Below are 22,056 nucleotides of genomic sequence, written 5' to 3'. Positions count from 1 at the left end.
GTGTGTGTGTGTGTGTGTGTGTGTGTGTGTGTGTGAACTCGCATGCTAAACATTCCTGTCTGTCTGCATTTACTGTACAGTACATGCCAGTAAAGAACAATTGCATGGTCCTAACGCACCCCAGGACACCAGTGCTGACAACACAGCCATCCTTGAGGTGTCCTTGTCCTGTTCTTATTCCCCATGATGGTGAGAGATCATTAGGAGAGCTATGAGCTGTACTCTGACTAGGTGCCAAAACCATCTACACATTCTGATGGACATCAGGCCTGTGTGATGCGGCTAGGTGAATTTGCCATTTGAAGGTTTTATTGCACTTTCTCATCCTTCAGTGTCCACTTGGCTATGCAGTGCCAGTGGTTGATGGTCTCTAATGGACGTCTGAGGTATTGACTTTTTAAATAATGCTTTTACTTCCTATATTCAGATGGATGGGGTTTCTTAGGCTGTAGATGTTTTAAAAAAAAGTGACATATTTGCTTTTAATACATAATTAGGCATACAACATATTTGCTATAAAAGTGAACAGTGAAAAGGTAAATACAACATTGCCGAGAAAATAAGATACTCTCTCGCCTCCCATATTGAGAGTAATAGGTGGGTAGTACTATTCATATCTTAAACCCCAGGGATATATACAGTACTTTCACATACAAGTAGGACAGCAAATCACACATTATCTTAAACATGCCGTGTCTGGTTGCATGCCGCCCTCTTGTGGTCTCTGTAAAGTAACAAACTGAGTACTGGACTTTGAGGGAAGGTACACCTGCAGTCCCTTACGATAATATAGTCTATAGACAATGTGTGACTTTGATGAAGTCTGGAATATATCCAGAATGCTGTTTTAAGTTGTATAGGAAACACACAATTTGATACTAGAAAACATTGATTACACCATGGGCGCATGCCACACAGTGGGCAGAAAGTGCCAATTACTGTGTGAGGGATAGAGTGAGCCAGCCAGGTATTGTAAAAGTTGACGTCATGGTGATACTTTGGGACTGTCAACCTGTCCAGCAAACAAACCTACCGGTATAAAGGTGCGTAGTCGACAGGTGACGGCTTGGATACAGCTACAGGTGAACGAGTTGGCTAGATCTTATAAGAACTTGGAGTAAGTTGTTAATAGTAGTTTTTTGGAATACCATAATGTGCAAAGTTTACTCGGAACAATGTACGTGAGTTACCTCCTGGATAAGGACACCGGAATGTACCCAAATTCCGTGAGACACCCGTCTCAAAGTACAAACAGTCAGAACTGCATGTCTTTGCCGTCGCAGTATGTTGATTTCAACGGTTATCATCACGTCGGGGGACTCGGTGACCCTCACCACATCCCAACCACTGGTGTGTGGAACCCCGCTTACGCAGCTCCTCGGGAGGAGTGGTCACCGTACGGCGCTGGCTTCCCCGGTTCAAGCCCTGCTTCTGTCCAGTTCGGTTTCAATAACCCGGACCTGACCTCCATCCTGCCTCCGGGCCCGGGGATTCTGGCATCTCTCAACTCACCTGATGAGCAGTACTCTCCAAACTCGCAAAGAAGAACTTCATACGATTGTAACAGACGCAATGTGCATCCATCCAATTCAGGTAGGCTACAGTACCGTTGCCCAATGCCCAATGGCTTTTCCCTATCCATAACAAGTTACGTAGTTAGGCTTCACTGGAAATTTGTCATCAGACATTGTGCTGAGCCTAGGCGCACATGATATATAACATGACTGTACTACACCAAAATAATCCTATGAGGGAGACCCTGGGTGACAGCCAGGGTCAACACAATTTAAGTGTATTGTTTTATCAATAATGAACGTTTTGAGGTTGTCAGGTTCTTTTCACTATTGCAGAGGTTTACACCTGTGTTTCTCCTCCATAATGCGTTTATATTGACACACTCTCTTATCAGGGAGTTATCTCAAGGAAAGGTTTAAACAGCTGATAAGACATTGTTCTACTGATCCCATTTTGTGTATAGGTCGATGTGAAAACAATACAAGCATCCTATTAATATGTAATGACATTATTGATATTAATGATATTAATATAGCGCGGTACTCAATATGCAAAATGATTGGTGAATGTGGCATTGTACAGAATTTGTGTTGATTACAAAGTCAAGGCTCAATGGCAAACATCAGCTCTGGACTAGCAGTACGGAACAGGCAGTGGCATATATGACACAGGTGACAGAAAACCTATTTGTAGTCATGTTTGAGAACTATTGCACAATGTCACACACATACACACACATCCATCAAATGGTGGCTTTTCACCTATCCCTTCCGCCGGTGAAAGATTTTCTAGTGAAAAGCTAACAGCAGAGGCCAGGGAGTCTATGGACTGTGGTACCCCACCCTTTCTGTCCACTCTGGGGGTGACAGCCAGGGCAGATAACAGTTACAGGGGGCTGGCCTGACTGGGTGTCTGAGACTGGACCAACCCACACTGTCTTATCTTTCTGTGTGTTCCCCTCGCCCTTCAGCGATCAATGTACGCCCCATGTCGTCAAGACTTTAATGGATCAATACCATCTCCCTGACTCACAACTCCCAGGCGGTGTGTGTGTGTGTGTGTGTGTGTGTGTGTGTGTGTGTGTGTGTGTGTGTGTGTGTGTGTGCCTTCGTGTGTGTGTGTGTGTGCCTTCGTGTGTGTGTGTGTGCCTTCGTGTGTGTGTGTGTGCCTTCAGTGTGTGTGTGTGTGTGTGTGTGTGTGTGTGTGTGTGTGTGTGTGTGTGTGCCTTCATGTGTGTGTGTGTGTGTGTGTGTGTGTGTGTGTGTGTGTGTGTGTGTGTGTGTGTGTGTATGCACGTACGTGTGAATGAATGGCTGCCTCCGTAAACACCTCTCACAGTGATAAGAAGAACCACCACTACAGTGATAAGTGTTGCATTGGTTATGACTAACATGATTGATAGATAGATGAGGATTTCACGGGCGCCAGGGAGTTTGAAACCACCTCCATGTGGGAGACTCAACGTGAACATGGCACCAGACAAGGCCCCTCCGCGCTTCAAGTTAATCTTTAACGCCATTGCTCACACACTGTTCAGTCTGGTGTCTTTATGCTGTTGAAGGCTTTTATGTGTACTGTAACTTGTGTTTATCTCGACATCCGTTGATGCCATTTCCACCTCGAATTGTCAAACTTAAAAACTAAAAAAATTCAATAATCATAAATCATCTTATATCATCTGAATTTCATGTAGCCTCTAAAATTGCATTACGACACCATCGATTTACATCAAAGTTCATAAAAAAGGTCAAATGTGATGTTATTCAATTCTGGATGAATTCTGCAATTATATATTATACCATTATAATTGTATTGTAGGTCTGTACTAATGGTATTGTATGTCTGGTTTCAGGCGGGAAGACACGCACCAAGGACAAGTACAGGGTGGTGTACACAGACCAACAGCGCCTGGAGCTGGAGAAGGAGTTCCAGTACAGCCGCTACATCACCATCAGGAGGAAGGTTGAGCTGGCTGTGGGGCTCAGCCTCTCTGAACGACAGGTGAGTGTCAGACAGACAGACAGACAGACAGACAGACAGGCAGGCAGGCAGGCAGGCAGGCAGGCAGGCAATGACAACCTGATCCACACAGTGTGTAACTGATTCCTATGCAAATCAGAGACCCTATAAAAACAAAGATATTAATTCCAAAATGACATTAACTATTATCATTGCATTAAGATGGACTCAATTCAAGTTATTGAGTGATTTGTTGATGACATTTTTGCATTTTAGAACATTTTAAGAGTGTAATAGCAAAGGGTCTGAATACTTATGTACATGAGGTATTTCTGTATTTCAATTTGAATAAATTTACAGAAATTTCAAAAAACGTGTTTCACTTTCATTTTGGGGTATTGTGTGTGGATTGATGGCAAATTCGTTGATTTTAATCCATTTTAAATTGAGTCTATAAGACAACAAAATGTGGAAAAAGTGAAGGGGTCTGAATACTTTCTAAAGGCACTGTATATTTACATGTGGAACCCTAGTGAATAGATGCAGTGTATCTTTTATGGTAACTTTCTTAATGGTGTGTTGTTGGTGCAGGTGAAGATCTGGTTTCAGAACAGACGTGCCAAAGAGAGGAAGATGAACAAGAAGAAGCTCCAGCTATCCCAGCAGGCCTCCACCAGCTTGGCTGCCCCCGACAACATCACCATAGAGACTAGCTCCAACAGCTGCTTATTGTCGGAGACAGTATCAATGACTATCAAAGAGGAATACTAAGGAATTCCTTCTGGATGTACTGGACAGCACTGGAACTTTATCAAACTGCTTTAACCATAAGAATCACAATAGACGGTATAATTTACCATGTCAATGATATGATGATGAAAACACAACAGGTCTTGCAGTACTGCAGTACTGTAATAGAATATTACTACTTTAATTATTCCGGTGGCTTGACATGAAAATCACTAGCATAAATCAATCAATTATGTTACTGTACAAAAATATTGGCACCCCTGCACTTCTTTCAGATAATGCACCACTTCTCCCAGAACATTGTTGCAATTCCAAATGCTTTGGTATTCACATGTTTATTTTTATTTTTTTGCATTAGAACAACACAAAAAAGCAGAGAAAAAAAGCCAAATCTGATATCATTCCACATGGAACTCCAAAAATGGACTGGACAAAATTATTGACACCTTTTCAAAATTGTAAGAAATAATTGGATTTCAAGCATGTGATTCTCCTTTAATTTGTATTTAAACCTTTTTTAACATTTACATGTGGCAAGTAACAGGTGCTGGCAATATAGAAATCACACTTGCAACCAGTTTAAATGGAGAAAAGTTGACTCAACCTTTGTGTTGCGTGTCTGTGTGTACCACACTGAGCATGGAGAAAAGAAAGAAGAGCAAAGAATTGTCCAATTTTAAGCTCCATGTTTAATGTAAAGTTAACTGAATACATGTGTATGCTAATGTCACAGGTGCATATTGCATACACTATATGATTAACCAATAATTCGGATTAGATAGTTGACTATTGACTTGTCTGTATTTATTTTTAAACTCACTGACAATACTTTTGAACTTGTTCACTTCAATTCATGCTGCAGCAGAGGCCTTCGTCAGCATTTGTTCATTTTAAACTCCTTGTTGTTGTGCTTCTGCGCATCCGGGGTCCGTATGGTAAACCACATCCAGAGAGCATGTTGTTATATTTGGTGAAAGGACACCTCTTCCTGTGCCCGTTTTTTGGTTGTTGATGTATTCTTTATGCATATTATGTACAGTACCAGTCAAAGGTTTGGACACAAACTTACCAAGAGTGTGCAAAGCTGTCATAAAAGCAAAAGGTGGCTACTTTGAAGAATCTAAAATATAAAATATATTCTGGTTTGTTTAACACTTTTTTGTTTACTACATAATTCCATATGTGTTCCTTCATAGTTTTTGATGTCTTCAATATTAATCTACAATGTAGAAAATAATACAAATAAAGAAAAAACATTGAATGAGAAGGTGTGTCCAAACTTTTGACTGGTACTGTACATTTTATGATATTTTAGAGAAATGGTTTATTGGTGTTGATGATGCAGAAACATAGGAAGAGGTCTTGACACAGGAAGTTGAGCAAGGGACATTGTGTCACCATTCTCATAACAGCTCTGTAGTAGATGCTCATTTGCTTGAAATATGCCAGTGTGGTGCTATGATGAAGGCCATGGAGAATAATAACAAAATGGGGCCATCCAACTGAAGCTACCATCTCTGCAGGCTAGGAGAGAGACAGTCGCAGACATCTCCAGCCTGAGCATCCGTTGCATGACCCAGCCGGGGGACAGAGAGCCGGCAGCCTCCTCCACAGCCACTATCAGCTGTCTCAAGTCAACACAAGAACAAATCGCCTAAAGAATTCTTGTTTCCCAAACGACATTAGACTTTATAATAACCATTCATTTTGCTTTGTCACTATAACTGTCCAATGTGAGAGAGAAAAAAAAAACTTTGAATGATTGTTTATTTTAATCTTACTCTGTTTTCTAACTATTGCTCATTTGTGAATTGTATTACCCTGCACAATTCAGTCTCTGACTGCTAGCACACAACGTGTTCAAGTTGAGTCACACTTGGAGGTGGTTTTAAACTCCTTGGCACCCGTGAAGTCTCAAGGATAAGTGTATGTCGACTGATTTACACTTAAAACTGAGTATTCATATACAGTATATAACATTGTTAATAAGGAATTGTGGAGAATTTCTCAAGCAAATTTACCAGTCCTTTTTTTGGGGCTGTGGAGGCCCAGTTTCAGAGCTGTTATTGCTTGTATACTGTACGTGTTTGGCAGCATTCATAGCTTGACGGGCTGAGGGTGTGGCGGACAAAGTTCCAACCGCTGAGCAGTATGAAGGCCACACAGCCCACCCAAGAGCCCAGACACTGACCTTTGCATTGTTGATGTACAGTAGAACTGATTTCAACATTACACAATAAAACAGAAGATCATGGTTTGCCTGATTTGCAGATGCTGTACTTTTCTCCTTGTGCTGTAATAATAAAAAAAAAAATGAACCAATGAAATGATATGGAGAAGCAGCAGATTAACATGAAAAACTCCTGTGTCAGCGAAACAAATAACTGTAACCGCAGGCTTTTTTGTGTAGAATGTCTACAGATGCTAACACATTGCAGTACTTTCTCTGACCGTGGTTCATGGTTTGCATCTACATAGCTGCAACCAGTTTTCCTATCATATGTTCATATAAACGGGTGAGGGCTGTCATAAGCTAACTGTTTTTTTAAGGCCACATTCCCAGAACTGTGTATTTTGCAAACCCCAATGCTACTGTATCAACTCCATTCTATCTAATATATTACAGTATGGTCAAAATAGTACAATTTGCATTTTGGGCATTTTACTGACTTGGGGTTATGTTGATAGTACTGGCAGCAGGTAACACAAGGTATTACTCAGTTGATATAGCACCATATTATGATAACAGCATGTATTTCTCCTTTAAGCAAATGGTTTGGTTTCACAATGATGAACCCTGTGCGTGCCAAAGCTCTCGTGATCACCAAGGAAAGAAACCACCAGTTGGGGCTTTTTACAATCTCTCCACAAATGATTGCAATTGCAATGATAATAAAATGACAAACATAAAACTTTCATGATTGTCCAACAAAACTTATAAAAATTGCAATGTTTAAACAAGCTCAAAGTCTTATCAAAGAATAAAGGTTTAATCACATGATGAATCACTGTAAAATGTATTTTGGAAAATTGGCATTTGATGCAGGTACAGTATAGCTATATTTACCTAATTTCATTTACCAATATACAGTGCAACAAGCATATAAACATTTTCATAACATAAGCTTTACAGCAACGTTAGTTAAAACAAGTTGAAAACAAAATCTGAAAAGAGGACATTACAAGAAGATGTGAAAAGACAATGTCAGATGTTTCAGCATACCTGTTCCATGAATCATTAACCATTGGGGAGGCTGTCAGGCTGTAGTTTATGGAAAGTTGAAACTATGATGGGCCATAAAGACAGCTTTATGACTCCTTAAATCAGATGAACGGTAGTCAAGGGCCCTGCTCCTTTGACCTCTGACCTCTACTATCAAACCCATGTTCAGTTAACAGGTCAACCAACAAGCACATTGTAAATATGATGATTAATCAACCAATGAATGAATCAACAGTAATTTACACAATGTATAAAGGGATTCTCAAAACAAAATGGACAAACAGATTCTCAAAACTGAAACAAGGAAGTGGATACCACATAACCAAAATGATGAAAATGCCGTTTTGCACAACCACATAAAAGAAGAAGAAGAAGAAACACCAGTCAACACCAAGGTCTTTGGTGTCCAACTGTCCATTTGCCCTAAAGTGTAAGTTTGGGAGGCGAAGGTAATGGCAAGGCTATGTACAAAATTATTCAACCTTCTCATCCTATCCTTGCTCTCATATCACTACCTGTCTTTTCTATGCAAAGATACTGTACATGCAGTCCCGATGGCTCCGTTGGACGGAGAATGGTGACACCTGACACGCAATGGTGACACCTGACACGCAACACCTGAGTTTAAGCTCCATGTTTAATGTAAAGTTAACTGAATACATGTGTATGCTAATGTCACAGGTGCATATTGCATACACTATATGATTAACCAATAATTCAGGTTAGATAGTTGACTATTGACTTGTCTGTATTTATTTTTAAACTCACTGACAATACTTGCAGTTCAACTTGTTCACTTCAATTCATGCTGCAGCAGAGGCCTTCGTCAGCATTTGTTCATTTTAAACTCCTTGTTGTTGTGCTTCTGCGCATCCGGGGTCCGTATGGTAAACCACATCCAGAGAGAATGTTGTTATATTTGGTGAAAGGACACCTCTTCCTGTGCCCGTTTTTTGGTTTGTTTGAAATGTTGTCAAAATAAGTTTATGCTTATGGACATGGGGAGGTGTGCCCCTTCCTGTCCAATGAGGTAATTTATGGACATTATTTCCAACTATTTAAGGGATCCCCTTTTGGTTCAAGAGCACCCCCAGAGGCAAAATTCTCTATAATGTATCTTTAGATAAAGCTATCCCGATGGGACCGCTAAGTATCACCTGCTCACTGGCCTTTCTGGACAGTAGCATACACACAGCTCTCCTCAGGTGTGTCCATGACCCGCTTGGGACAGGCTAACACTTTCACCTCCCCATACACCACGTCCATCTCCTGAGTGGGACCCCCTGACACTTTCACCTCTCCATACTCTACCTCCATGGGTGCCTGCCTCTCCTTTTGTCTCATCTGTCTCTTCAGGACTCTGACATCAGCGTACTCCACGTCCTGCCCATCGTCACTGCCGGAGGAGGCTGGTGAGGGAGAGGAGATTTAGATCAATGGTTCTTATCCACGTGTATGTTTACCTCTGGGGGTACTTAGTCTATTCACAGGGTTGCTTTGAGAGGACTTCTAAGAACATAGGCCTGATGGTAAAATGAACATGAGGAGGTACAGTACATCAGGCAGGGCAAAAAACTAAATAAAATTTCACTAAAATTAAGTAGATTATTTTACCATTGAAACTGAGGCGATAAACTACAGTACTTTACTGGATAATGGAGATAAAGAGTAACAACAACAATGTTTTCTGACCTGGGGCCTTTGCTTTTTTCTTTTTCTTCTGGACACTGTAAACTTTCACCGCAACTACGAAGAGTATGACCACCACTGCCAGCAACCCTGCAGCAAACACGATGAACCCCACTGGCCCCACTTTAAGAAAGTAGACATAGAGATAAACAGAAAAGCATAAATGGCAAGTACTGTAATTCTCTAGCACAAATCAAAATGGCTCCCAGGTAGCTTGTGGTAGAAGTAACCCTTAACCACAGATCTAGGTCAGACCACCCTACAGTCTAAACCTCAACCAATAAAGAGCAGAATAGATACCTGACCCTCTATCAGTGGTTTGACAGGCAACTAAGCCACTATCGTCACGATCACTACTACTTATACCACTACTAATACCAAGGATTTAGATACGATCGTATTCTTGCTATTAATGATGATGATAATGATACTGTAGATACATAAGACTTAGTATTGTCACTTACTAAAATCCCTCAGGGCCTGAAGGTCATATGTACCAGTCAGGCCCTGGGAGTGATTGCTGGGTCTGGTAGTCATTACGGTCACATTCCCCTGACCAGTGGATGTCTCAGGAGTTGTCTCTGTGTTAGTGGGGGCTGTTGTTGTAACCAGTAGGGAGCAGAATCATAGACGCATTATTAGTAGACAAAGCTATAATGGCGTCTCCCTATTGATTTCAGTGGAATTTTCTCAAGAGCGCCTCAGATGGACATTTCGCCTTTCTGGACACGGACATGTTTCTCTTTTCGTTTTTTGGCTTCTTAAACAAGACGCGTCTTTATGTCTCCTGTGCTCGCAAACCTACGTCATGTGTGCTATAGCGTTGCTATGGTTTTGAGAAGGATTGGTTACCCTTACCAGTGAATGTCTCAGCAGTTGTCTCAGTGGGAGTGGTAGGAGTGGGAGGAGTGGTTGTACAACGTGTATCGTTAGCTGCAAACACCCACTCTGATATCTCTGTTCCATTGATGGTGCAATTAATGTAAATGAACCCTGAGGACCATCGGAATAAACAAGGTCACACATCTGAGATGACAGTGCGTAAATGCTATGATGCTTAATGGATCTACACAGGTCTATTTCCATTGATCAGCATTATCATCATTATCATCATCATCATCATCATCATCATTGTCGGTCCCTTTAAGACCTTGATAAAGGTCATCTGAGGAATGTACATAATTAATTGATTATATTGTGTAAATTGTGTGTAGTTGTTTGTTATGTAGGCTAATATACAGTAATGTATTGTAATTTAATGTAATGTATTGTTTGTAGTAGGCTAATGTAATGCAGTGTAACTTAATGTCAGGTATTCATTATCACTATCATTATCATCATCATCAGCAGCAGCAGCATTATCTGCATCATCATCACCTTCAATCATTAAACAGTACTTTCATAGAACCATGTAAATGATAACAGGAGCTTACCTGGGCAAGTGGAGATGTTCTGGCTGACAGAAACATTGCTGATGTGGTTTTTGACTGTACAGGTGAGACTTCCTGACTGGCCTGTCTTCAGTGTGATGGTGTTTGTCTCGACACCAGGTAAGACCTCAGTGTCTCTCTGTGTCTGTCCGTCCAGAGTCCAGATGTACTGGGGAGAGTCTCCCTGAGAGGAGCAGGACACCCTCATCTCTCCATGGGACAGACACTCAGGGGACAGAGTTGGAGAGGACACAGGAGCTGGGGGGAAATGAGAGAAGTTAACTTGGTCAGTTATACACAATAACAAGCCTTATATGGAAGCCCAGATGTATTTGATGGTTGTGCATATGGATATAAAGTGGATGTGTTTTGTGGACTGTGCTTATGTGTTTAGGTGCCTTGTGTTTTTATGTGTGGCTGTTGTTAATGTGTCATTGTGTTTATACTATGTACATTTTTACCTTGTAGAGCATGTGAGGCAAAGCTAATTTCTGCATAAGGAGACAATAAAGTACAATCTAATCTAATCTAATTATAATAAGGAATTGCTAGATTTATTACAGATGCTAAAAGCAACACATTTCAACATCTGACTTTTGGTTTATAATGACATAAAATAACATTATATAAAATGTTGAAGAACAGCCATTAGTCTGCTGGTTTACTCAATAAATCTTTTAGACAGTGTTGCAATTGACCTTCAATGAAGAGCTGTATTTGTGTGGTCCCAGAGTCTTCTCCATTTTGATCATAGGTCTGTAGGAGGTATTCAGAGAAATCACTCCTCTCAGTGTTATCTATCCTTAATGTTCCGTTGTTGATAAAGAAGTGAGATCTTTTTACAATGGGTAGATAGGTAGTTTTCACTCTGTTCATCCTCATTTTGAACACTGGTGTACGAGTACCATTGGAGTATTTAAAAAGAAAATCGAGTTGCTGTCCAGTGGCATTAGTCGTCAGGTGGAGAAACACAGTTCCTCCCAGAGCTCCGTAACACTGAGTCATGTTCTGTCGAGCATCACAGGAGGTTTCCATGGCTGAAAATCAAGAGGAAGAATACTGTAGACGCCATATTCACGATCACTCTTCTAACCTGTTTCAAATCATGCTAATATCTCATCACTGTATGTTCCAACCTACAGTGTAATCAAACCAACAGCTCTAAGATGTTAACACCCTGGTCATCACTGACTCACAGGACAATGGAGGATAGAGAATAAATGTGTTTTTTTTAATGTAATGGATTCATTCAAAGTACATACCACAAAGAACTCGGAACAAGTGAGGCGCTTAAAGCATGATATACTGTATGATATCCATAGGGTGAAAATGGCACACATAAATTAGCAGCTTACCTTGAGACGCTCCTACTAACACCACCAACAGTCCAAACACAGCTTCCATGTCTCTTCACAATGCAGGAATCAATTTGACAAATAAAAAAGTCCTCTATATGGTAATCCTGCTCTGAATATTCTCCGCTTGGTACCTTTCTGAACATAAAGAACCTGGTCACTATGAAAGATAGCTGTCTATGCTAAAAAAAAACTGTTTCTGATTGGTGTAAAAACTAATGTTTCTAAGTTGTGTCATTTTGGCCTCTATTAATAGGTGTCAAGAGGAAAGAGGAAGTGTTAGATCAGGGTTTCACTTCGTCATTTTAAAAAGAGAGTCAGGCATAGCTACTGACAGTTTGTGACTTGATGTGTCAAATTAGATAAGATTAAGGGATAAGCCTTGCGCCTTTCACATGTGAAGAAGAGGCACCTTTTTATTTCAGGGGTCGGCTCTGACACTTAAATAAACTCAGTCAAGGCCTGTCAAGGCCTGTCAAGGCCTTCAATACAAATGAGTGGAATCTAAATGTATTTCTCTCTGTTAGAAATGGAGAAGTGAGAGAAATAGAGAGAGGAATCTGAGAAAGAGAGGAATGAAAATTCCATTACTAGCTGAAGACTAGACTGTGGCCAGAAACATTATTTCATTGATTGGGTCAGAAGTGTATTTGAAAGGTTTGACATGAGTGACAAAACAAGATGGGAAACATTCCCATCGATCATTTTGTGTTAATGGTCACAGAATTCAAAACTAGGGGGCAATCTTCTTAATCACAAACTCAGATGCAGTGAGTAACAACTGTTCTGTATGATAACATTGTACATAGTAGACATGGTTGTATGCTGAGAGAGTTTAGAAAAACACATTCAATTACAGAGAAACAAAGTCAAGTGAAGTCAATACGATAGTAAGTAGCTTGTTTATTTAGGTAAATTATGTGTGCAAACCAGCAAATACTGTACATTTGGTGAAAAGTAGGAATGTTAGATACAATTAGTTCACATCAGAGAAACATGGTTTCCATATGGTCCTCGAAAACGGATATTTAAGTAGGCTGGCTTATATTCATGTCCATTCAGTTCCTACTCAGTACTACAGGGAGATGGGACTGACTGCCTCAACCACAGTTTCTGTCTTAAACCCATACAGACACTGAACTCCCATCACTCCCTGCACGAGCATTATCATCATCATCATCATCATCATCATCATCATCATCATCATCATCATCATCATCATCATCGTCATCGTCATCATCATCGTCATCATCATCAGTCACACATGCCACCTATACTGGAGGACCCACTCATTGACCAGCCCGTATTCCAGCATACACAGTCTCTTCCTGACCCTCAGGCCTGTCTCTCTCCGTCTTCCGCCTGGGACCCTCCAACACTTTGACCTGCCCATACTCCACCTCCACTGGCACCTCCCTCTGTTTGTTCCCCTTCTTTAGAATGGTGACGTCTGCATATTCCAGTGCTGGACTCTGCTCCGCGTCTGTGGGGAGAGGAGAGGAGAGACTCAGTAGATCAGTGGAGGCTGGTGGAGGTAGACATCATTTGATACCATTCCTCATTCCGTTCCATGCATTACAATGACCCCGTCCTCCGATTTCTGCCTCCATCAGCCTCCGCTGCAATCGATATAGTCACTGAAGATATCAGAAATACATGTTGTAGATACACACTCAAGGCAAATGTTTTCAGGGGATTCACAATAGTTCACAAAAGCATCTCATGTAAATAGGAATCAAATACTGGCTTACATTCAAAACAAACATGGAAGTGTGTTGTATGTACATTAATGTACGTTCATTCACATGGTATGCTGAGAGGTAGTGTGAGTGTGTTCAGGGTAAGTTGAGTGTGGGTATTGTTCGATCACTTGTACTGTATGAATCGTCATGTACAGTAGTGGTCACATGGGTGTTTCCAATAACATAAATAGACTTCCCTCACATTTAGTATCTGTGGGTGTGCTCAGAAAATAACCACATAGTAACTTTTCTACAGACACTAATGTGAAGTAGAGGAGCCTAGCAGCTTTCCTATCCAAATAAGTGTAAGAAACTGAGTCAACAGTTATTGAGCCGGTAACTGAAAGGTTACTGGCATCATATCTAAGGCTCCTACCACTGCCGTTGTGCCCTTGAGCAAGGCACTTAACCCCTACCTGCTCCAGCAAATATGGCTGCCCTGTGCCCAGAGCCCAGAGCTCTGTTCTCCCTTGGGGGTGTGGTGTGTGCAGTGTGTGTGTGTGTTGTCTCGGGAGGGGTGTGCACGTGTCAAATTCCTACAATTGATGAGAATTGATTGCATGGCCAAATAAAGAGTCTTCTTCTTCTTCTTCTTCTTCTTCTTGTAACTGTTAATGCCGATAGTGATCTTTGAGGTTTGTCTTCTCTGCTGACCTGGTGCTTGTGACTGTCTCCTCCTCTTGTGGATAAGGTACCCTCCCACCATCACGGCCAGGACCAGGAGCACAGCTGTTAGAGACCCAATGACAAGCCCAGAGGAGCTGCCTGCATGATACAGTCAGGTGGATAAACAAGAAAGTATCAAGTTAATGCATGTCCATTCAGCCCAGATTATACAGGACTGAAGCTTGTCAAACGCTGGAGTTCCCTCCAAAAGCAAGCAATACGAATCAGGTCATGTCATCCATCCATGTGTGAGGTGTCAACGTACAGTATGTACAGTGTATGATTTTTATCATGCATGTCTATTTTTTTTTTTAAATATGTTTTTAGGGCATTTCTGCTTTATTGGGATAGAGACAGTAGAAATTGACAGGAAGGATGGGAGAGAGAGAGGAGGGATGACATGCAAGATAGGTCGAGGGTCAGAATCGAACGAGGAACCTTGCGATTACATGGTAAGCGCATTAGTGTGCTACGCCACTAAGCGCCCCATGCATGTCTATTTAGAGAGTTAGCTATTTACCTTTAATGGAGAGTTGTATTCTTCTGGTCCCAGAGCTTTCTCCCTTCGAACCATAGGTTTCTAGGAGGTATGCAGCAAAATCAGTCATTTCTGTGTTATCTATCCTTAATGTTCCGTTGTTGATAAAGAATTCTGATCTGTTTTTAATGGACATGTCAGTTATGGGGATGTCGTTCTTCATTTTGAGTACACTTGTACGAATACCATCTGGGTTTTTAAATAATGTTAGTTCCTGTCCAGTGGCACTAGTCATCAGCTGGAGAAACACAGTTCCTCCCAGAGCTCCGTAACACTCAGTCATGTTCTGTCGAGCATCACAGGAGGTTTCCATACCTGAGGATAGAGAGGAAGAGGACAGCGTTGTCACTATGTACGCTCATCTGAAAAGCTGGTGTCATTTCACTTTGAGACATATACCCTTTCTCCTGTGTTCAGAACCCCCCCCTTATTATAGTGTTCGCGGCTGAATTTGGCCGGTCTGTTTTAACTGCTCTTATATAAACACAAAAACCATAAATCATCACCAAATTTAGTTTAACACCTTTTTAAGCTGTGAAACAATGTCTTCAGCTAGTGGTTAACATGAGTAACTGCAGTGAATATACAAAGAACAGACACTGAAAATGTATCTACATTTCAATGTATTTTTTCCTATTGTATGTATGTTTTTTTACATTTCATTACCCATTCATTTCCTATGGTGGTCATTTTAGACCCGGAACACCACAGGTGTGACAAAGTTGACTAAACCACTCAAAATTCAATGAAAGTGTCAGCAATTTTATATGTTCAAATGCCTAGTGTGGAGGAAAACATAAAGTCTTGAGGCAATCAATTGCAAAACACAATATTTATATTTAGGAAAAGTTGTAAATCGATCAGATTTGACCCTAACACAAGAGGAAGGATACTGTACTGTTAACCAAACTCATCTTTTTCCCAAACAAATTTTAAAAAAAACTTTAGTATTTAGGCCATCAATATGCTGAATTATAATGCATTAGTGGTAATTCTGTAGCTGTTACAGATCATGGGGCAATTGAAGACAGTGAAGAACTTTAGACTACAGTTGTCAGTCAAACATGACCAGAGGAAGATAAAGAAGCAGCTTACCATGACACAGGCCCACCAACATCAATAGGAATTGAAACGCTTCCATATTTCCTTGATAATGACCAGCAGACAAATCTTGGCTGACAAAGTATCGATTCACCATGGAAGTCCAAACAATGGATTACAAAAAAACAACCTTTTACAACATCACTCAGATTATTGCTGAACGTGTTTTAAAACACACTCTACAATGTGTCATAATCTTACTTCCTTATTTTGTAGAAGGTTGGGAGATGGTTCTGAAAGATTGTGCAATGTGCAGGAACTAAGAAAAGTAAGGGGAAAAATGCAAAAAGCTGTTAATGCAAGAATTCAACGCAAGATAGAATTACAATGAGTTTTATCATCATAGTAAACCCTGAGTACATCCACCCACTCCCTCCTCTGTCCTCTGGGCATCTTGTTTCACCTGAAAGAGCCTAAACATTCTGTCTATTCCTTCATCTGGAGAGAGAGAGGAAGAGAGAGAGAGAGAGAGAGAGAGAGAGAGAGAGAGAGATCGATCTGTAAAGGACTCTATGTAGCAAAACAAATAAGAAATATGGAGACAGTGGTTTGTGGCAGATTCCTGTTGTACAGTTAGTTGCTTCCTGGTTTATGATATGTGACCTTTTGTTCTTATTGTAGTAACTGTACGATCCCAGACAGACAGTCTGAGTATGAGTACTTTTTTTCAACTCAGTAAAGCAAGAGAGAGAGAGCTCTTTACCTTCAATGTGCAGTTGTAGTCTGCTGTACACCAAACTTCCATCTGAGTGAAAGACTTCTATGCGGTATTCAACAGCATCACTCCATTCTGTGTTGGTTATCCTAAATGTCCCATTGTTGATAACAAAGTCTGACCTGTCTTTAATGGGGCCTCTGATGGTCACTTTGTACATTTTCATTGTGAGTATCAATATGGAAGTACGAGTGGTGTCACAGTTCCTCCCAGAGCTCCAGAACACTGAGTCAGGTTCATATCTGTTTATATCAATGTTAAAGAAGCGTCTCAATTCTGTTTTAACTGGTTATGTTGTTTTTTTGTAATAATCTTATCCATTGTATAATATACTCATTCTTGAGTATGACAGAGATGAACATCAACTTAACATAACGACGAACTGTAACAGTGGATAGTATTAACATAATAATCAACTATATATCTATGTATGGTATCGATATATAAAGAGCTTGTCATTTTTTACTGTAGGCCTACTGTATATCTGTTTCACACACCAATTATGCTGTTCTCTTACCATGAGACACTCCTGTTAATATCATAAAGAATCCAAATACAGCCTCCATGTCTCCACACTTCACAATTCAGCAAATCAGCCTCAGTGTAAACAAACAGTTATCTACTGTATGACTTCCCTGGCCATGTACTGCATTTGGTATTCTGGTGTACCACCTAAACCTCTCAGATCAGATCAGTATGGGTTGTCTTGTTTGAGAAAGATCAATGTTCGTATTAAGCTTACCTATATGTAGGACACTTTCTAGGACACCTTCTGTGAACAGGAAGTGGCCAACCCAAGAAAAAAACAATATGCTGTTATAGATATTGTGAGGTGAATTCTGACCATAAATATATTTGTGTTACAAAGTGATGACTGTTCTGTCTTTATATATTATTTAAAAAATGTTGTTAAACATCTTTATTCAAGAAAGTGATAGCAAAAGTATTTATTTTTAAAATGGGAGATCGGGAGGAAAGGTAGTCATGCAAACAGACGTCACAACCAATTCCCAGCCTTTCCATGGCACTAAAAAACCCTTTCAGACACTGTATAATGGCAAACACAGGATCCTGTTATCCTGTAGCTACACCGTGATTGGGTCAGAATGGTATTCTAAGATCATGTGTATGGACACCTTCAACCTGTGAACATGTCGTGTAACAAAGTGAGTACATCACCACAAGACCAGAATCATTTGGAGAACATTTCACTTGTTTTTTTAATCACTGGAACACCAGAAAAGCATTGTGGGGGAGACATCCACTTTAGAGACGTATGCAGCATTGATGCTCAACGTTTGTTTTCCTTTCCTATACGTTTGCATCTGCTCTCCAGAGTGAACACTGTGCTAAAGCTTTAAACCCAATCCTTGTCTCTGCCTCAATTCACTCCCTGTTTCCTCTCACTCCCCTGAGCTTGGAGAATACTTATGTTCCTCTCACTTGTGAGGGGCTCCAGGTTCAAGCACCAATTACTGCTAGATATTTTGGTATTATGTGCATTAATGTGCTTGGTTTTGATCTTACAATGGTATTTGAACTTGATTGTACAAGTTGTAGGAGAATGCATTTTAATGAAATTGGTCTTGAATGAAATTGGTCAAGGTCAAAGGTCATAGAAAATGTTGCAGTAGTCACGATATGTTTTAGTGCGAGTGAGCAGAAAACCAAATCCATTTAAGGCCACCAGGGGGCAACCTTCCTCCAAATAGCATATCTGAGTCACTGATTCAGTAGCAACAAAATACAACAGACAAGCAAGCCCATCTCAATATGCCCAACTGATCTCACACTTTTGATGAATTTACAATTATTTGTTTTCAACCTATGTACCTTCTGGTGATAATCTGTAAATGCATAACATGACATAACCTGTATATAACAAAATGCTTAAAAGTTTTTATTGCAAGCTAAATTACCACCACTTACAAGCATTTTGTAAATCAACACAAGATCTGATTACAATGAGTTAAAGACTTTTAGGTTTTCTTAATCTCATTAATTTCTTTGAAAGCATATTGGTGACAAGGGAAATCAAACAAACTATTAAAAAACACAGTAAAACACTGATTAAAAAATCAGTAGTACAGGACACACTTAATAAAAAAGCATTTAAACAACAATTTCAAAAACAAAATCTTCAATATTAAGCAGTATGCTACAGTATATCATCAACAGCCATTATTTCAGGTGTTAAGTAAGCCTACACAACACAGCCTGGCCCAAATAGCATCTCCAGCCTGGCCCAAATAGCAAATAGCATCTCAGAGGACATCCGTACCCTCCTCTGTCCTCTGGGAACCTTATGTCACCTGAATGGACCCAAACCCACCATCTTCTGTGGAGAGAGAGAAAGAGATAGGGAGGGAGGGGGGGGTGACAGATAGACAGAGGGAGACACAGACAAATACGATTGTGGAGTAGTGAATTGGTCAAAACAAATGAAGCATTGATCATATAAAGAGACACATGAAGCAGTATCAGTGGTATGGTTTAGAGACACTGTAATCTATGGCTACTGTTGCACGTCTACAGTTTGTTTGGCTCTTGTTGTATCAAGCTGACCTTGAGTTTGAGGACAGATCATCTTCTTCTTGTAGTAACAGTAGGATCCCAGACAGACAGTCAGGAGTATGAAGACTTCAGCAAGTTGCACATAGACAAACACATTGACCCCTGGGACCCCTGGGGACATCAGATCAATAATAAACTGTTGAGTTGATTGATAATATTAGAACCAAATTACCAGTGGATGTCTCAGGAGTTGTCTCTGTATTAGTGGGGGCCGTTGTTGTAACCATTTGGGAATAATGTTTACATTATTAGTAGACAAAGCTATAATGGCGTCTCCCTATTGATTTCAGTGGAATTTTCTCAAGAGCGCCTCAGATGGACATTTCGCCTTTCTGGACACGGACATGTTTCTCTTTTCGTTTTTTGGCTTCTTAAACAAGACGCGTCTTTATGTCTCCTGTGCTCGCAAACCTACGTCATGTGTGCTATAGCGTTGCTATGGTTTTGAGTAGGATTGGTTTCCCTTACCAGTGAATGTCTCAGCAGTTGTCTCAGTGGGAGTGGTAGGAGTGGGAGGAGTGGTTGTACAACGTGTATCGTTAGCTGCAAACACCCACTCTGATATCTCTGTTCCATTGATGGTGCAATTAATGTAAATGAACCCTGAGGCCCATCGGAACAAACAAGGTCACACATCTGAGATGACAGTGTGTAAATGCTATGATGCTTAATGGATCTACACAGGTCTATTTCCATTGATCAGCATTATCAGCATTATCAGCATTATCAGCATCATCATCATCATCATCATCATCATCATTGTCGGTCCCTTTAAGACCTTGATAAAGGTCATCTGAGGAATGTACATAATTAATTGATTATATTGTGTAAATTGTGTGTAGTTGTTTTTTATGTAGGCTAATATACAGTAATGTATTGTAATTTAATGTAATGTATTGTTTGTAGTAGGCTAATGTAATGCACTGTAACTTAATGTCAGGTATTCATTATCACTATCATTATCATCATCAGCAGCAGCAGCATTATCTGCATCATCATCATCATCATCTTCAATCATTAAACAGTACTTTCATAGAACCATGTAAATGATAACAGGAGCTTACCTGGGCAAGTGGAGATGTTCTGGCTGACAGAAACACTGCTGATGTGGTTTTTGACTGTACAGGTGAGACTTCCTGACTGGCCTGTCTTCAGTGTGATGGTGTTTGTCTCGACACCAGGTAAGACCTCAGTGTCTCTCTGTGTCTGTCCGTCCAGAGTCCAGATGTACTGGGGAGAGTCTCCCTGAGAGGAGCAGGACACCCTCATCTCTCCGTGGGACAGACACTCAGGGGACAGAGTTGGAGAGGACACAGGAGCTGGGGGGAAATGAGAGAAGTTAACTTGGTCAGTTATACACAATAACAAGCCTTATATGGAAGCCCAGATGTATTTGATGGTTGTGCATATGGATATAAAGTGGATGTGTTTTGTGGACTGTGCTTATGTGTTTAGGTGCCTTGTGTTTCTATGTGTGGCTGTTGTTAATGTGTCATTGTGTTTATACTATGTACATTTTTACCTTGTAGAGCATGTGAGGCAAAACTAATTTCTGCATAAGGAGACAATAAAGTACAATCTAATCTAATCTAATTATAATAAGGAATTGCTAGATTTATTACAGACGCTAAAAGCAACACATTTCAACATCTGACTTTTGGTTTATAATGACATAAAATAACATTATATAAAATGTTGAGGAACAGCCATTATTCTGCTGGTTTACTCAATAAATCTTTTAGACAGTGTTGCAATTGACCTTCAATGAAGAGCTGCATTTGTGTGGTCCCAAGGTCTTGTCCATTTTGATCATAGGTCATTAGGAGGTATTCAGAGGAATCACTCCTCTCAGTGTTATCTATCCTTAATGTTCCGTTGTTGATAAAGAAGTGAGATCTTTTTCCAATGGGTAGATGGGTAGGAGTCACTCTGTTGTCCTTCATTTTGAACACTGCTGTACGAGTACCATTGGAGTATTTAAAAATAAAACTGAGTTCCTGTCCAGTGGCATTAGTCGTCAGGTGGAGAAACACAGTTCCTCCCAGAGCTCCGTAACACTGAGTTATGTTCTGTCGAGCATCACAGGAGGTTTCCATGGCTGAAAATCAAGAGGAAGAATACTGTAGACGCCATATTCACGATCACTGTTCTAACCTGTTTCAAATCATGCTAATATCTCATCACTGTATGTTCCAACCTACAGTGTAATCAAACCAACAGCTCTATGTTTGTGCAACATGTTAGTACCTCGGTCATCACTGACTCACAGATAGAGAATAAAGACAGGATAGAGAAGAAATCTACTATGTGGAGTTATTGCCATTGTCCCATGCTTTGAATATTGTCTCTCTATCATCAGTCATTTATGTAATGGATTCATTAAAAAAAATAGAGTAATTGTGTATCTCAATTCTGGCGCAACTGGTCAGAATATTTTTTTTGTAATTGTCTGTCGAAAGCTTCAATATGGCAGAGCAATAATGTACAAAACAGTAACCTTGCATAACGCAACATAATTATAGTAGTGTAACATAGCAGTGCTCCATGGTGTATCAAGAGGGAAACATTGAACTGGGGTTGTCTTGTGTGTTCTTGTGTGTTTGGCACTGGTATTAATTACAGTCGTTAGATACTCTATATCTGTTCCTCCTATTATCTTAAATATACTTTTCATGTTGTAAGCAGGGCTCCCCTGAAAAAGAGACTTTGGTCTTAATAAAGGATAATAAAATAATAATAAATAAAGATGTAACTTACCATGAGAGACTCCTGCTAATATCACCAACAGCCCAAAAACAA

The 22,056-nt window shown here is 40.3% G+C and overlaps 4 protein-coding genes across 4 annotated transcripts; 1 reads left to right on the top strand and 3 right to left on the bottom strand.

Moving 5' to 3' along the window:
* Positions 1–1,175: 1,175 nt before the first annotated feature.
* LOC310816032 (homeobox protein CDX-1-like) lies at positions 1,176–4,245 on the top strand (the record flags this gene model as incomplete). The annotated part of the gene is made up of 3 exons (XM_083686037.1): positions 1,176–1,593; positions 3,368–3,516; positions 4,066–4,245. The coding sequence occupies 3 exons, from the start codon at positions 1,176–1,178 to the stop codon at positions 4,243–4,245; spliced, it is 747 nt and encodes a 248-aa protein (XP_083542163.1).
* Positions 4,246–7,208: 2,963 nt separating this feature from the next.
* LOC310816031 (uncharacterized protein) lies at positions 7,209–11,970 on the bottom strand (the record flags this gene model as incomplete). The annotated part of the gene is made up of 6 exons (XM_083686036.1): positions 7,209–8,856; positions 9,140–9,259; positions 9,995–10,129; positions 10,570–10,824; positions 11,265–11,603; positions 11,922–11,970. The coding sequence occupies 6 exons, from the start codon at positions 11,968–11,970 to the stop codon at positions 8,609–8,611; spliced, it is 1,146 nt and encodes a 381-aa protein (XP_083542162.1). The 3' UTR covers positions 7,209–8,608.
* Positions 11,971–12,849: 879 nt separating this feature from the next.
* LOC310815674 (uncharacterized protein) lies at positions 12,850–16,064 on the bottom strand. The gene is made up of 4 exons (XM_083685553.1): positions 15,963–16,064; positions 14,850–15,182; positions 14,318–14,428; positions 12,850–13,404 (listed from the first exon to the last, which is right to left on the bottom strand). Exons 1-4 carry the CDS (start codon positions 16,006–16,008, stop codon positions 13,211–13,213), a joined length of 684 nt encoding a protein of 227 aa, XP_083541679.1. The 5' UTR covers positions 16,009–16,064; the 3' UTR covers positions 12,850–13,210.
* A 2,530-nt stretch (positions 16,065–18,594) lies between these two features.
* Positions 18,595–20,555, bottom strand: LOC310815951 (uncharacterized protein). Its single transcript, XM_083685916.1, has 4 exons — positions 20,322–20,555; positions 19,726–19,860; positions 19,249–19,368; positions 18,595–19,021 (listed from the first exon to the last, which is right to left on the bottom strand). Exons 1-4 carry the CDS (start codon positions 20,524–20,526, stop codon positions 18,987–18,989), a joined length of 495 nt encoding a protein of 164 aa, XP_083542042.1. The 5' UTR covers positions 20,527–20,555; the 3' UTR covers positions 18,595–18,986.
* Between the last annotated feature and the right edge of the window lie 1,501 nt (positions 20,556–22,056).

Source organism: Argentina silus, assembly GCF_951799395.1.
Source record: "Argentina silus genome assembly, chromosome: 15".
Classification (NCBI taxonomy): domain Eukaryota; kingdom Metazoa; phylum Chordata; class Actinopteri; order Argentiniformes; family Argentinidae; genus Argentina; species Argentina silus.
This window is presented reverse-complemented; position numbering and strand designations above follow the sequence as displayed.

What these genes read in the sequence shown, in the direction of transcription:
- LOC310815674 (XM_083685553.1), bottom strand. Translation starts at nt 16,008, where the DNA reads ATGGAAGCGTTTCAATTCCTATTGATGTTGGTGGGCCTGTGTCATG. An exon ending in GTTGGTGGGCCTGTGTCATG is followed by an intron (nt 15,183 to 15,962) that starts GTAAGCTGCTTC and finishes CTCTATCCTCAG; the next exon opens with GTATGGAAACCTCCTGTGAT. An exon ending in GAGACAGTCACAAGCACCAG is followed by an intron (nt 13,405 to 14,317) that starts GTCAGCAGAGAA and finishes CTCTCCCCACAG; the next exon opens with ACGCGGAGCAGAGTCCAGCA.
- LOC310815951 (XM_083685916.1), bottom strand. Translation starts at nt 20,526, where the DNA reads ATGAGGGTGTCCTGCTCCTCTCAGGGAGACTCTCCCCAGTACATCTGG. An exon ending in GAACATCTCCACTTGCCCAG is followed by an intron (nt 19,861 to 20,321) that starts GTAAGCTCCTGT and finishes GATGGGCCTCAG; the next exon opens with GGTTCATTTACATTAATTGC. An exon ending in GATCTGTCCTCAAACTCAAG is followed by an intron (nt 19,022 to 19,248) that starts GTCAGCTTGATA and finishes CTCTCTCCACAG; the next exon opens with AAGATGGTGGGTTTGGGTCC.